Source organism: Chiloscyllium plagiosum, chromosome 2 (assembly GCF_004010195.1).
Source record: "Chiloscyllium plagiosum isolate BGI_BamShark_2017 chromosome 2, ASM401019v2, whole genome shotgun sequence".
In the NCBI taxonomy this organism is placed as follows: Eukaryota; Metazoa; Chordata; class Chondrichthyes; order Orectolobiformes; family Hemiscylliidae; genus Chiloscyllium; species Chiloscyllium plagiosum.
In genome coordinates, this window is record NC_057711.1 from 38,616,499 (window position 1) to 38,631,698 (window position 15,200).

A 15,200-nucleotide genomic window follows, 5' to 3' on the forward strand; every position below is an offset into this window, starting at 1 on the left:
AATAATTCCTCTAAATGTGAATAATTTACCATTTACAACATAATTGCAGCTTCGACTTCCATTTGAAACAGATGTAGCATGACTATTGCAAATAGAAACAAGGGAACAACTTGTGTTATCACCCAGGTACTATAACTTTCAAAATGTACAAACTATAAACCCAACATACTGATTGCAAAATACATTTACCTTAGCAGAAACAACTTGTCTGCTGATAGAGGATTTTGACATCATCAACTTGGGAGTTATTCATAAGCAGGCTACGTTCTGCACCATCAATAATAAAGTCACTTCTCTCAAGTTCAGCTTCAGGAAGGAAAGAGAATATCAAGTTTTAACTCAATCATTTACCTCTGTTACGAAGTACTTTCAATTAACAAAATATATATATTGTCACCTAGATGCAAGTCATTAGTAAAACTGAACGGGTAAACTCAGACATGGATTTTCTGCTCGATTGTGTTAGATTATTTGGCTAAATCTCCTAAACAGTACAAAGGCTTGTGGAATTTTAAAGGCATATAGTGATTCACATCCAATTTTTCCAACAGTATCAAGATCATTGTGCAAAACACATACACAGAAGTGGCATACACCCCTGCAATGTAATCACTATTTCAGGCTTTCTATAATTACACTGAATCGAACAAGTTTGAGGCAGCTGCAAAAAATTAAACGAGATCTTTTCAATACCAGGTACATTTTGTCAGTTTTAATCTAAAACTTCCAAAGGAATAACTATTGTGCCTTAATCTAACTAATAATTCAGTACTTTTTTTTTTAAAAAAAAGCATTTTCAGTCAAAGTATAATTCAAGTGCAGATTTTCACAATTGGAAATAATACAATTGACCTCACTATCCTTTAGCTGAGAAAGTGAAGTTGGGGGAGGTGGTTATAAAGTCAGCCATCACTCTGAGCTTGATCACAAGCCAGTTATCCTGCTGAAGTAATGTCAGTGAGAACACAATTGGGCATCTACAAATGGATGATTAATAATTACTGTCCACGATCACTTGAAAACAGAACACTTCAGAAGTGGTTAAACAGATACTTTTGCTGCTTTCATCAGTCCATTCCTAACTCAGAGATACTGAGATCAATAATTGCATATTTCTTTGAGAGCAGAAGGTGGGTTTGTCCATTAAATCTTACCACAGCACATCATTGGTAATGAGAAAATAGGAGGAGCAGCTGAAAATTAGCTGGAAGGTAATCCACTTTATATAATTCAGGGTCAGATTTTAGCCTTTAGAAGTTTTTCATAGGTAAAATAATACAAATATACTTTATCCCCATAGAAGGTTTTGATCAGACCATTTGTAGATATTGAATGATGAACAAGCAGGAGGGACTAGAGGAATGACAGACTAAGGTGGCATGATATTACAGGTTATTTCTCTATATTGTCTTTCTTCAAACTAACAATTAACAAATTCCTAGTTAATATAAGAATACCATAAAAAAGGTACATGATACAGAATGATCTATTTTGGATTCCAATATTTAAGAAAAACAATGCAAAAAAAAAAGACTGTGATTAAAGAAACTTACAATTTGCTTTCAACCATAAAATAGGCAGATGACAACAATCAAGAAATTTATTGTTTGAACAGGTGTAATGAACATAACAAAAACAAATAATTTGAAACTGGCTAGTTAGACGATTTAAATTTTGAACATATTTCATTTCAGGAACATAAAAAGATAAACTACTTAATCAGATTGCATTCTAAAACAAAATTATGGAAACCTTATACCTTTGAACATTGCAAAATGCAAGTTTCAAACAATTTTGAGGCAGTTCAAACCCATCAATTGCACAGAACTCAGTGTTTAAGTGATATGGAGGTTAGATGCATTTATTCGGGGTAAATGTAGGGTAACAGGGTAGGGGAATGGGTTTGGGTGGGCCATTCTTTGGAGGGCTAGTGTGGACTTGTTGGGCCAAATGAACAGTTTCAACACTGTAGGGATTCTATTAGAACTATTGAGAGGGCCACGTTGGGTGTCAGGATAAGCACTCTGAGGTGGCCACTTATACAAAGTTGAAAACGTAAGTTTGACTGAAGCGTAACAGCAAAATTATATCGTACAGAATGCAAGGAACACCGTATGTAACATGTGAAAATTAATTTAAATTAAAAATTTGCAGCAATCCATAAGACATTTGGGAGTTATTAAAGGTACCATCATGTCCCAGATAATCACTTTGTGTTTCCATACATGCAATACCAGTGAAACCTTTTGACATGCAATGAATTGTGTAATTACAGTACTTTTACAATCTGCAGTCAATGAAAATGCTTCTCGGCCAATTCAAATAGTGGAATTAATAGATTTCATTTGGCTAGAGACATTACATTACCCTTTGCTTACTTATTACTGTCAAGGCAGTGGACCAGTGCATTTTGAAAAATTTAGCCAAACAACCTCACCATTTCCTGTAGCTAGTGCATGTAAAACAGGATGAATTAAATACATAGACCCGAATATATTTTTGAAAAATTGATACAAATTCACATATTGTACAAACTTTACCACACTGCACTGACTGACTGGTTTGATTTTTCCAAGTAGCCAGATGCTAGATTTAAAAGGGAGTGATTCAAATCTATTATATCTTGAACAACTTAAATGTGTGCCTTTAACACAGAAAAAAGTGCTTCACAGAAAATAGTCAGACAAAAATCAACACTGATGCAAAGCAAGAAACAATATAGCAAGTGATTAAGTGTTTGGTCAAAGCTAAGTTTTCTGGAGGTTCAAAATTAGAGCGAGAGAGGTAGAAAAACCAAGATCGAGAGTGACTTGCCATTTAAAACTATTAACATGTAGCTAGTGGGATAAGCAACAAAATTGCATCCCTTTCAGGCGGGAAAGCTAATGGTGTCTGTTTAAATCCTAAAACTAGATTTTTATCTTGACAACATAAATCTGAGCTGATTACGTACATGCAAACTAAGGAAAAACATTTTGAATCTGACAAGCCCTTAAGTGTGGAAACAGGCCCTTTGGTCCAACAAGTTGACAGTGACCCATTCCCCTATTATTCTATATTTACCCCTGACTAATACACCTAACCTACAAATCTCTAAACAGTATGGGCAAGTTAGCATGGCCAATTCATCTAACCTGCATATCTCTGGATTGTGGGAGCAAACTGGAGCAGACATGGGCAAAATGTGTAAACTCCACATAGACTGACAATCTCCTGAGGCTGGCATTGAACCTGGGTCTCTGGCACTGTGAGGCAGCATCGCTAACCAATGAGCCACCGTGCTACATTTTGGAAAGGGCGAAGCAGACATTAAGAAAATATTTCATTCAAATGGTAGGGTTCCATAATTAAACAAACAGTCTGATATTAATCAAAAGAAGACCTCTTATCCTTGATTTTGGAATGGCAATGTGTACAGTATGTACACAATATATATAAAAAAACTGCAGATGTTGGAAATCAGAAACAAAAACAGAAATTACTGAAAAATCTCAACATGTCCACAAGCATCTGTGGAAATAAAGCAGAATTAACACTTCAGTTTCAGAGAGCCTTCTAGGCTTGCTGGGTTTTTACAGCAATTTCTGTTTTTGTTTTTATACATTGCACATTACATCTTCTGGCTCTCAGAGATTAAACATAATCCCACTTTGGATTCAAAATATTGGAGCTTCGTCATGTATATTTCTTGCTGTTCTCCTAGTGACTGATGGACAGGTGCATTATTACTTGGCACATAACTGATTTGCACACAGTAACACAACAATTAGCCCCTAGTTATCTACAATAATATTACACATAAACAAATATTTATATAGTGGCATTTGGTGTATGGTGCAAAACCATTATGCAGGAACTCAAATGTACAAATTGGGGAACCAAAAACCAAAAGGCAAGATTGAACAAGGAAAGTAATGGGAGATACAGGCAAAGATATTAAAGGATTCCATATCTTGATTTTATTTTCCTTTATTCTTTCAAGGACGTGGTCATCACTAGCAGAGATGGTACTTGTTGCCAATTCTTAATTGTCCTGGAGAGCACCTATTAGAAAATCATTATTGCTGACAGTTTGGAGTCACACTTTGGTTTGGGAACAAACAGTTTAAAACTAGGTAGAAAATGAAGCTTCAATTCGGTAAACCGATTTTTGGGGGATCGGGGAAGAAAGAGAAGAATACAGAACTTGACAGACATGAGCATTCCCGACCGAGTAATTTTGACAAGATGAAACAACAAGTCAGACTGACGGAACATTTGGGCAATAAATTCCAGAGAAGTGAGTTGGGATTTTAATACCTCAAGCGTACAAATAGCAGCACAAAAGGGAAAAGGTAAACGCAGCATGGGAAACAGACAGATACACGGCAAAGAGAACATTGCAACCTACTTCTACCTGCGCAGAAGACAGGTGGGAGATTCTTGGTTTCTACCAACATTGTTCCGCCTGTAATCAGAGTGAAGGGAATACCTACTGCTTATGCAAAACGCTGAATTTACAGAAGCAGCGGATCTGGATGGGGTCCCCAGACTTGCAGCGCAGAGCCCGGCTACTTCTTGGACCATGGTCCCGAGGCCAGGACAAAAATCAAAAACCTTTAAGGGGCACAGAATGTTAGTGCAGCCGCCAGGACACTGCATTATCAAGTTGAAATGACCTGTCCACACATACCTGCCAAACAAGTCAGAATTTTCACCGCAAAACCCCGGACTCTCACTTCCCTCCGTCCGGTTTAAAAAACTCCAACTGCACTCCGGGGGCCTTCCTGCCACCGGCGCAGGCTGTTAGCTATCTTCAGAAGTGCCTGTAGTCCTTCCATGTTAGAGCGACGAGATATTGAATCTTTGTTTTCCGCTCAGATCAGTCGCAAACCGGACCGGGTTCAGTCTGTTAGTATATAATTTCTTGAATCACTTCAGATGATGGTGGAAAGGACAGGCCATGACGCGCATACAGATGGTCAGGACCAAGGGAAGGACCCCAGGAGTCCGACCACACGCGCCTGGAACATGGCGAGGGAGCCGAACATCCTGTTGACAGGTCGAGTAACTCAAACCCCGACCAGAAAGTTACTTTTTGTTCATACCTGGATCAATATTTTTCTTTGCCGTTTCTGTTGTCTTTCGCCATGGCATCAAAACAAAACAAAAAGGGAAATTGGGGATAGTATTAGATCCAAGGAAGATGCGGAGAAGTTGGCCCAAAACCGCAGACCTGAGTGGGAGCAGTTTAGATTTCAGCAAAGGACAACAAAAGGATCGATTAAGAGGGGGAGAATTTCAAAGTTAGCCAGTAACACTAAGATGAGTGGTAGAGCAAAATGTGCAGAGGACGTTGGAAATCTGTAGAGTAAGTACAAAGTCTGGAAATGTGTTGCTGGAAAAGCGCAGCAGGTCAGGCAGCATCCAGGGAACAGGAGAATCGACGTTTCGGGCATAAGCCCATCTTCCTGAAGAAGGGCTTATGCCTGAAACGTCGATTCTCCTGTTCCCTGGATGCTGCCTGACCTGCTGCGCTTTTCCAGTAACACATTTCCAGCTCTGATCTCCAGCATCTGCAGACCTCACTTTCTCCTCTAAGTACAAAGTCTGCAGAGTGAGTGGGCAAAGGTCTGGCAGATGGATCCAATGTTGGTAAACGTGAGGTCATCCATTTTGGTAGGAATAACCGCAAAATAGATTATTATTTATACAGTGAAAAATTGCAGCATGTTGCTGTGCAGAGCGACCTGGGTGTTCTTGTGTATGAATCTTAAAAAGGTGGTTTTTAGATGCAGTGATTGATTTAAGAAGGCAAGTAGAATATTGTCTTCCCTTGCTCGAGGGATGAAGTTTAAAGACAGGGAGGTTATGCAGCAGCTATGTAGGGTGCTGGTGAGGCCACACCTGAAGTACTGTGTACAGTTTTGGTCTCCCTCCATGAGAAAGAATGTACTGGCACTGGAGGGAGTGCAGAGGAGGTTCACTAGATTGATTCTGGAGTTGAGAGGGTTGGTTTATGAAGAGAGATTGGGTAGAGACTATACTAAGTAGAATTTAGAAAAACTGAGGAGGGGAGAGGAAGGAAGGACTTATACAAGAATATATAAATTCAGAAGGGAATATATAAGATAGAGGCAGGGAGGTTGTTTCCACTGGCAGGTGAAACTAGAATTGGGGGCAAAGCTCAAAATAAGGGGGAGCAGATTTAGGACTGAGTTGAGGAAGAACTTCTACACTCAAAGCGTTGTGAATCTGTGGATTTTCCTTTCCAGTGAAGAAGTTGAGACTACCTCATTGAATGTTTTAAGGCAAAGATAGATTTTTGAATAGTAAAGGAATTAAGGATTATGGTGAGTGGGTGGATAAGTGGAACTAAGTCCACAAAAAAGATTAGTCATGATCTTATTGAATGGCGGAGCAAGCTCAATGGGCCTACTCCTATTCTTATTTCTTACGTTCTTATGAATAAAGTACAAGAATAAACTTGCGGGGAATATACAAACTGATTCTAAAAGCTTTTATGGCGATGTAAAGTGAAAAAGCTTGGTGGAAACAATTACATTCAGAAACAGGGGAAGTTAGAATGGAGAACAAAGAAACGACAGACCAACTAAATCCATATTTTGGTTCTGTGTTGCAAAGGAGGACTCAATAACATCCCACAAATGGTGGGGAACACAGGACCAAATGAGAGAGAGGAATCCAAGAAAATCACTGTTCGTGGGGAAATGGTGTTCGGGAAATTGATGGGACTAAAGGCGGTTAAATCCCCAGGGCCCGAAAATCTACATCCCAGAGAACCCTAAGAAAGTGGCCCAAGAAATACTGGATGCATTGATGATCAACTTTCAAGATTTCAAAATATAAAATTTTGAAAGGACCAGACAGGGTAAACACAAAGAATGTTCCCGTTTACCAGGGAGTCCAGAACCAGAGGTCGCAGTTTAGGATACAACATGGGCCATTTTGGACCGAGATGAGGGGAAAGTTCTTCACCCAGAGAGTGATGAGCCTCTGGAGATCTCTGCCACAGAAAGTGGTTGAGACGAAAACATTGAATTGTTTCAAAAAAGAGTTCTGTGTGGTTTTAAGATCTAAAGCGATAAGAAGGTATGGAGAGAAAACAGGAATTGGACAGTGAGTTCGATGATCAGCCTGATCATATTTAATGGTGGAGGATGCTGGAAGTTCTGAATGGCCTAATCCTACTCTTAGTTTCACTGTTTCTATGTAGTTCAGTTCATTCCCACAATGCATTCAACTGGAATAAGTGCTTTCTAAAATGAAGACTGTTGAAATGAGATTTTGATCTAAAATATCAGTTATTCCTAATGAACCATATATAGTATTTTTCTAAAATGTTTGCAGTTTTTTAGCACCTTTTAATATAATAAAAATTCCCATTTGCAATCCACTGCATTCCAGGAGATTATCACTCAAAAATTGATACTGAGATCAAGAAGATGGCCTAAATGCAAGTGATCAAAAATCTGGCCAAGGAGATCAATTTTAAGGGGCATCTTAGAAGACATGCATAGAGGTTTGTGGCCTGGACTTTGGAGGAATGCAATGTCTTAGGGTTGGGAGAGTTTACTGAGATAGTGTGAATTAAATTCATCAGGATCAGAACATAATCAGGATTGTAAATGGGGAGGTATTGGGAATTCATTCATTCATTGAACACGGTGATTTATTTATGTACAACACATGACTGCATGAATGCATCATGTTTACTGCAGAGAAACAGACCATTGAGTTCAACTATTTCCATGCTCATATTTGTGTTCTGATTACCTTCACTCCACATCTAACTTCAACAGTTTCACGTTCTGTTCCCTGAGATTAGAACAAATTTTTTTTTGCTGGTCTGTGAAATGTGGAATTATTTTCACCAAAAAGCTGTGGACAGTGGGCTATTGAATTTGTACAAGGCAGAGTTAGATAAATGTTCAATAGACGAGAAAGTCAAAAATTGGGGGAGGGTCTGACAAAAAACTGGATTGAGACCACAACCAGGTCAACCATGATCTTATTGAATTGTGCAGTAAACTTGTAGGGGTGAAAGGCCTGCTTTTGTTCTGAGGTCCTGCGTTTGTAAATCTTGCTCAGCCTGCTACAGTAATCAGGAGACGGTAATATTGGTGTGGAGTTTGTAGGAGGGTTGGATGATTATGATTTTAGTGTTAATAGGAAATTATCATCAGAAATATGGACTGTGTAGAGCAAACGCCTCAAATCCATCGAGAGTCGTTACCAGTGGTGCCTGCGCAAAATCCTGCAAATTGACTGGCAAGAGAGACATACAAACAAGAATGCTCTCACCCAGGCCAATATCCCCAGTATTGTGGCACTGGGTAGGCACAACCAGCTGCAGGCCACTTTGTCCGTACGCATGACACAAGACTCCCTAAACGAGTGTTGAGAGTGTAGTGCTGGAAAAGCATAGCAGGTCAAGCAGCATCCGAGGTGCAGGAGAATCAACAATTCTGACATAAGCCCTTCATCAGGAATGAAGGTTGTGGGTTGATGCTGAGAGATAAATGGGAGGGGGGTGGGGGTTGGGGAAAGGTAGCTGAGAAAGCGATAGGTGGATCAAGGTGAAGGAGAAGATGATAGATTGGGGGGGAAATGATGGACAGGTCCGGAGGGTGGTGCCAAGTTGGGCGCTTGGGACTGGGATAATGTGGGGTGAGGGGAAATAAGGAAGCTGTTGAAAGTGGCCCACTCCAAGCTTCCGAATGGTAAGTGATCACTAGGATGTCAGAAGGAATGTTACAAAGACATTCTGAAAACCTCCATAAGCAAATGCATTGCTTGCCCAGAATGTGCAAACTGGAGAAGGCAGCAACTACTTGAAGAATCATTGAGTGGAGCATGTGGAGGCCATGCACCAGCAGTGGAAAGAATGCAGAGAAGCAGAGTGTCCTATCCATTTGTCTCCTCAAACACCACCTGCCCCACTTGTGGCAGTGTCTGCAGCTCCCAGTTTGGACAATTCCTACCTCCCCTCAAAGTGGAATCAAGTCATCCTCAGCCCTGAGGCACGAGCAAAGAAGCAAAAAGTAACTGAAGAGAATTGTGATTTCTCTATGATGGTCTCACAATCCAATCTTTGAACATAGGAAGTAGAACATGGAAGAGTGGAGAGTTCAGTCTGAGTGCTATCAGCATGTATGTGAAAGTTGACTCAATTTTGTTGTCATGACAAGCAGCATATATAAATAAGAGAGAATGGCTTCATTGGGGTCAATTGTATTAGTGTGGAAAGAAGTCATTGCTGGCAGCCCTGTGGCTCCATTCTGAGGATAAAAGTGCAACCAGACTTGACCAGTTTTTTTTAATGGAGGAAAAGTGTTAAAGAATTGTTTGGTTAACTGCATCAGTAGCTGCAGACAGGTGAAGGATGATGAGAAAATACAGTGACATGGTAAAATTAGATACTTGGTGTTTTGCCCTGAGTAGATTCGATGGACGAAGGACCTTTTTCTGTGCTATTGACATCGCTTACTCTCTGGTCACATTGACGTAAGGCAAATTCTTAGCTTGATAAAGGTGATGGCATGGGAAAGATGTTATGGATCAATATGGGAATAGATTTTGGAGGTGAAAACACCTTTAAGGACTTTGGACAGGAACATGAAGTTGAAGAAGGGGAGCAGGATTTGAGGAAAGATGAGCATAATTAACAATGACAACTCGTGTAGTGATTGAGGGAATTCAGATGGCCACCAGTTTATTGGAATGGCATCAAGGGAGTAGGACGTGTGTTTGATGGACAAAAACAACAGGCTATAAGTTGTCAAAGGCACAGAAGTTTTAGGTTAAAGTAGCAGCTGCAGCTGAGCAGTTGGACAAAGTAATTCATAAGCTGCTCACTTAAGGGAAAGAAGTTTAAGGAGAGAATGGTAGAGAAAGTCTGTTTATTAACTTTGTTCTCTAAGGTAATCCTGAGAGAGTGAGCTGGCTTTGCAGGTAAGTTTGAAGTCTGGTGATCCATTATTGAATAATTAATTCAATTTGCACACGAGCTGCCAAAGTCTGCACCCATAAGGACAAAGAACAGGGGTGAGAGAGAATAAGGACAGAAAACAAGAATATCAAAGGTGGAGTTGGTGGAATATAAATTTCGAGAAGTCTGAGTATCTGTCTTCAATAGTTTTATTTATTGTAGCCTAACATTTTACCGAGCAGATTAAGGCATCACCTATCAGAAGTCATATTTCTTAAGGGTTAACCTGGATTGTATATAGTGAAACTTCACCCTGTTGTTTTAATGGTACGTCATAATATTGTCTATATTTATTATTTTGACAGGTACTCCAGGTGTTGGAAAGACTACCCTTGGTAAAGAGTTGGCTGGAAGAACTGGATTGACATACATTAATGTGGGAGAACTTGCAAAAGAAGGTGAACATGAATGGAAAAGAGTATTTCATAATATTAATATAGTAATTGTTGGATAAAATGAGTTATCATGTAATCCACCCAGTTTACATCTCAGCTTAATGTAACTACTAGAATTGTCTGCTGTCAGATCTTGTACAAATCCATTTGTTGCTGAAAAAGTTGTTATTTTTGAGAGCTGGAATTGACAATAGCGCTCAATAGTATTTACTGGCAGTCTTGATTAGCATGACTGTCTTTTAATTTCTTGACTAATTTTCCATGCATTTAAGGTACGATGGAATATTCTTTATCATTATACGATTGAAGTTTTTGAATCCAAACACTGAGTTAACCCAATACTGAATCTTTGAGAGTTTCACAAGAGATTTTTATCATTCACATGAATTTTTCTTGCCTTAGTAACATCAAAAGGAATGTATTTATTCATTTTCAAAACAAGTAGGAGTTGGTAAAGGTCTTATGCTTGCATAGAGATGTTTTAAAATCTGCAATTCCAGGATGTGAAATGTAAATGAAAGCATAGGGCAATTTTAAAAAAAAATTGTGTTGGATAATAGAGAACTCAGTTGACCCTGTTTTCATAACGATTCTTACACCGCCGCATCAGTTTACCTGATTAATGCAACTGCCTAGTGACATTATCATTGAACTATTAATCCAGATGTTCTGTGACCCAGATTCAAATCCCGCTATGCCAGAGGCTGGAATTTGAATTCAGTAAGAATCTAATGGTGATCATGAATTCATTGTTGATTGTCAAGAAAACCCATCTGGTTCACTAATGTCCTGGTCTGGCTGATCTGTGACTGCAGAGCCACAGCAATGTGGTTGACTCCTAAGTGTCCTCCTGACAATTAGGCACGGACAATAAATGTTGGTCGAGCCAGCGATGCCCGCATCTCATGAATGAATAAAAACATTTTCTTTTGTTAAGACTTGTACAAGTCCATAGTGTTCAAGTAAATTGATAGACATTTTACATTCAGCAAAACAATGGAAAGTAATAAGTTGAAACTTTATTGCTGGAACAGCACAGCAGGTCAGGCAGCATCCAGGGAACAGGAGATTCGACGTTTCGGGCACAGGCCCTTCTTCAGGAATCATTGCTCAGTCCTGCTATTATTACAGGGTTTCATGTATATAATATAATATATAATGTATCAGTTATACATTTTGCTTGCATTATATTTGCAAAGTGTGTGTTGATGTAATTTATTTATCCCTAGCTTTCTCTCAGGATTTATTGTGCTGATTGGAAAGATGATGTAAACTGCGTTGTGTTTCTCATGTTATTGTAAAGGTAATCTTTATGAAGGCTATGATGAAGAATATTCATGTCCCATTCTGGATGAAGACAGGGTGAGATTGTGATATAAAACCATACTATAACGCAAAATGATTTTGAATATAGTAATTTTCCCATGTCCATTCTTTTGTTTAAATATTTATTAAATATACACTTGCTGCTAATTTTATAGTATCTTATTGAAGTTTTAGATTCTGATTAAATTGATCAGACTTGTCGAGTCAAGACAGTTAGACAAACTTCCAATTATCTTTTTCTTCTTTGGGTATACTTTGAGTGGGCTGAAATGGACTTTGTGATGTCTAAATAAACATTTTCCAGCTCTTCTCAGCTCAATATTTAAATACTTAATGACTATCTCATGGTTTATAACTATCTAGGAGTCAAATAAAGTTCAATTTGGAGTTTAGATTATTTTCCATCATTCATTTACACTTGGAATACTGTGTTCAGTTCCAGATACCACACTTTGTGATTAGCACTGGTCTCAGATTTAGTAGAACTATATCAGAATTCCAAGTAGGAGTTTTACATAAATTAGGAATTTACACAAAGTACGGATGGATTCCTTGGAAGGTTATGATGTAACTTGATTAAAGCTTTAAAGATATTGCAGGGAACTTATACAGTAGTTACTACTTCTGCTGATCGGAAAATCTAAGAGAGTCTAAAAATGAGAGCTGTTCCGTTGCAGGCGCAAAGTCTGGAAATGCCTTGATATACGAAAGGTGGTAAATTTTCTCCCTTCTCTGTAAACGTTAGTTGAAACTGAGTCAATTTCTAATTTTATTTCTGAGATTGATGCCTTTTAATCAAAGGGGTTATTAACAAAATACAAAAGAACTTAATAGAGTTCTTTGAGGAAGTGACCAAGTTGATAGATGAAGTAAGGGCTGTTGATGTCATATACATGGACTTTAGTAAGGCGTTTGATAAGGTTCCCCATGGTAAACTAATGGAGAAAGTGAAGTCACATGGTGTGCAGGGTGTTCTAGCAAGGTGGATAAAGAACTGGTTGAGCAACAGGAGACAGAGAGTAGTAGTTGAAGGGAGTTTCTAAAAATGGAGAAAGGTTACCAGTGGTATTCCACAGGGATCAGTGCTGGGGCCACTGTTGTTCGTGATATTCATAAGTGATCTGGAAGAGGCACTATTGTATGATCAGCAGGTTTGCAGATGACACTAAGATTGTTGGAGTAGTAGAAAGGGACTGTCAAAGAATACAGGAGAATATAGATAGACTGGAGAGTTGGGTGGAGAAGTGGCAGATGGAGTTCAATCCAGGCAAATGTGAGGTGATGCATTTTGGGAAGTCTAATTCTAGAGCGAATTATACTGTGAACGGAAGAGACTTGGAAGAAGTTGATGAGCCTGGAGATCTGTGAGTTCAGGTCCATTGTATCCTGAAGGTTGCTGCACAGGTGGACAGAGTGGTCAAGAAAGCATATGGTATGCTTGCCTTCATCGGACAGGGTATTGAGTATAAGGGCTGGCAGGTCATGTTAAAATTGTACAAGACATTGGTTTGGCTGCATTTAGAATACTGTTCTGGTCGCCACATTACTAAAAGGATGTAGATGCTTTGGAGAGGGTGCAGAGAAGGTTTATGAGGATGTTGCCTGGTATGGAAGGTGCTAGCTATGAAGACAGGTTTGTTTTGATTAGAAAAAAAGAGATTGAGGGGGTACCTGATTGAGGTCTACAAAATCATGAGGGGTACAGACAGGGTAGATAGAGATAAGCTCCTTCCCAGGGTGAAGGATTCAATAACAAGACATTCAAGGTGAGAGGTAAATAGTTTAAAGGTATACATGCAGCAAGTACTTTACACAGAGGGTGGTAGGTGCCTGGAACCCATTGCCAGCAGAGGTAGTAGAGGCAGGCATGGTAGATTCATTTAAGGTGCATCTGTACACTTGCATGAGTAGTTGGAGAGCAGAGGGGTACAGATGCTTAAGAGTTGGGCGACAGGTTTAGACAGTGAATTTGGATAGGCTCAGGCCTGGAAGACCGAAGGGCCTGTTCCTGGGTAGTAAATTTTCTTTGTTCTTTGTAATGTCTTAGATTAATAGAAATCTATGGGACAAAGTTTGGATTATGAAGTCAGGTCACAGATCAGCCAGGATCTTATTGAATTTTGACATAGTCATAGAGATGTACAGCACAGAAACAGACCCTTCAGTCCAACTTGTCCACGGCGACCAGATATCCTAACCCAATCTCGTCCTACTTGCCAGCGCACGGCCCATATTCCCACCAAACCCTTCCTTTTCATTTACCCATCCAGAATGCCTTTTAAATGTTGTAATTAAACTAGCCTCCACCACTTCCTCTGGCAGCTCATTCCATACACGTACCACCCTCAGTCCAAAGATGTATAGGTCAGGTGAATTGGCCATGCTAAATTGCCCATAGTTAGGTGCGTTAGTCAGGAGTAAGTATAGGGTATGGGTCTGGGTGGGATACTGTTCAGAGGGTCGGTGTGGACTTGCTGGGCCAAAGGGCCTGTTTCCATACTGTAGGGAATCTAATCTAATCTCTGTGTGAAAATGTTGCCCGTTAGGTCTCTTTTTATATCTTTCCCCTTTCATCCTGAACCTATGCCCTCTAGTTCTGGACTCCCCAACCCCAGGGAAAATACTTTGTCTGTTTATCCTATTCATGTCCCTCATGATTTCATAAACCTCTATAAGGTCACCCCTCAGCCTCTGACGCTCCAGGGAAAACAGCCCTCGCCTATTCAATCTTTCCCTATAGCTCAAATCCTCCAACCCTGGCAACATCCTTGTAAATCTTTTCTGAACTCTTTCAAGTTTCACAACATCTTTCCAATAGGAAGGAGACCAGAATTGCATGCAATATTCCAACAGTGCCTTAACCAATGTCCTGTACAACTGCAACATGACCTCCCAACTCCTGTACTCTGACCAATAAAAGAAAGCATACCTTCTTCACTATCCTATCCACCTGCCACTCCACTTTCAAGGAGCTATGAACCTGCACTCCAAGGTCTGTTTGTTCAGCAACATTCCCTAGGACCTTAACATTAAGTGTAAAAGTCCTGCTAAGATTTGCTTTCCCAAAATGCAGCACCTCGCATTTATCTGAATTAAACTCCATCTGCCACTTCTCAGTCCATTGGCCCATCTGGTCAAGATCCTGTTGTAATCTGAGGTAACCTTTTTCGCTGTCCACTACACCTCTAATTTTGGTGTCATCTGCAAACTTACTAACTGTACCTCATATGCTCACATCCAAATCTTTTACAGGGAAACCTCCATTATCTGAATGAGATGGGTGGGCACTATTTCGTTCGGATAATCGATTAAGTGCTTTTCCTCTGGAGCTCGTAATTTTTAAAGTCTGCTCCCCATTCAGGAGACTAGCAGCAGCACACCGCGTGTGAACCACTGCCCCCGCCTACCCCCAAACCACTTCCAACACCGCTCGCGCTCCAACCTGGTCCAACACCACCTCCCACTCCCCAACCCCGTCCAACACCTCA

The 15,200-nt window shown here is 39.8% G+C and overlaps 2 protein-coding genes across 4 annotated transcripts in view; one reads left to right on the plus strand and one right to left on the minus strand.

Moving 5' to 3' along the window:
- Window positions 1-4,832, minus strand: part of rad17 (RAD17 checkpoint clamp loader component) — a 59,308-nt gene extending 54,476 nt beyond the window's left edge. Inside the window, exons 1-2 of the mRNA XM_043707967.1 lie at window positions 4,673-4,832; window positions 190-306 (exon numbers count right to left, since the gene is read on the minus strand). Of these exons, the coding sequence (XP_043563902.1) occupies window positions 190-234 (45 nt within the window). The 5' untranslated portion in view covers window positions 235-306; window positions 4,673-4,832. The remainder of the gene's footprint in view (window positions 1-189; window positions 307-4,672) is intronic.
- Window positions 4,833-4,908: 76 nt separating this feature from the next.
- The window catches only part of ak6 (adenylate kinase 6), a 14,224-nt gene continuing 3,932 nt past the window's right edge, over window positions 4,909-15,200 (plus strand). The window contains exons 1-3 of one of the 3 annotated variants that reach the window (XM_043707976.1): window positions 4,909-5,065; window positions 10,297-10,389; window positions 11,690-11,748. In XM_043707976.1, coding sequence (XP_043563911.1) covers window positions 4,921-5,065; window positions 10,297-10,389; window positions 11,690-11,748 — 297 coding nt within the window. In that variant the 5' untranslated portion in view covers window positions 4,909-4,920. Of the gene's footprint in view, window positions 5,066-5,672; window positions 7,523-10,296; window positions 10,390-11,689; window positions 11,749-15,200 lie in introns of those variants that run through there. The other 2 variants (XM_043707984.1, XM_043707993.1) reach the window with 2 other exon arrangements.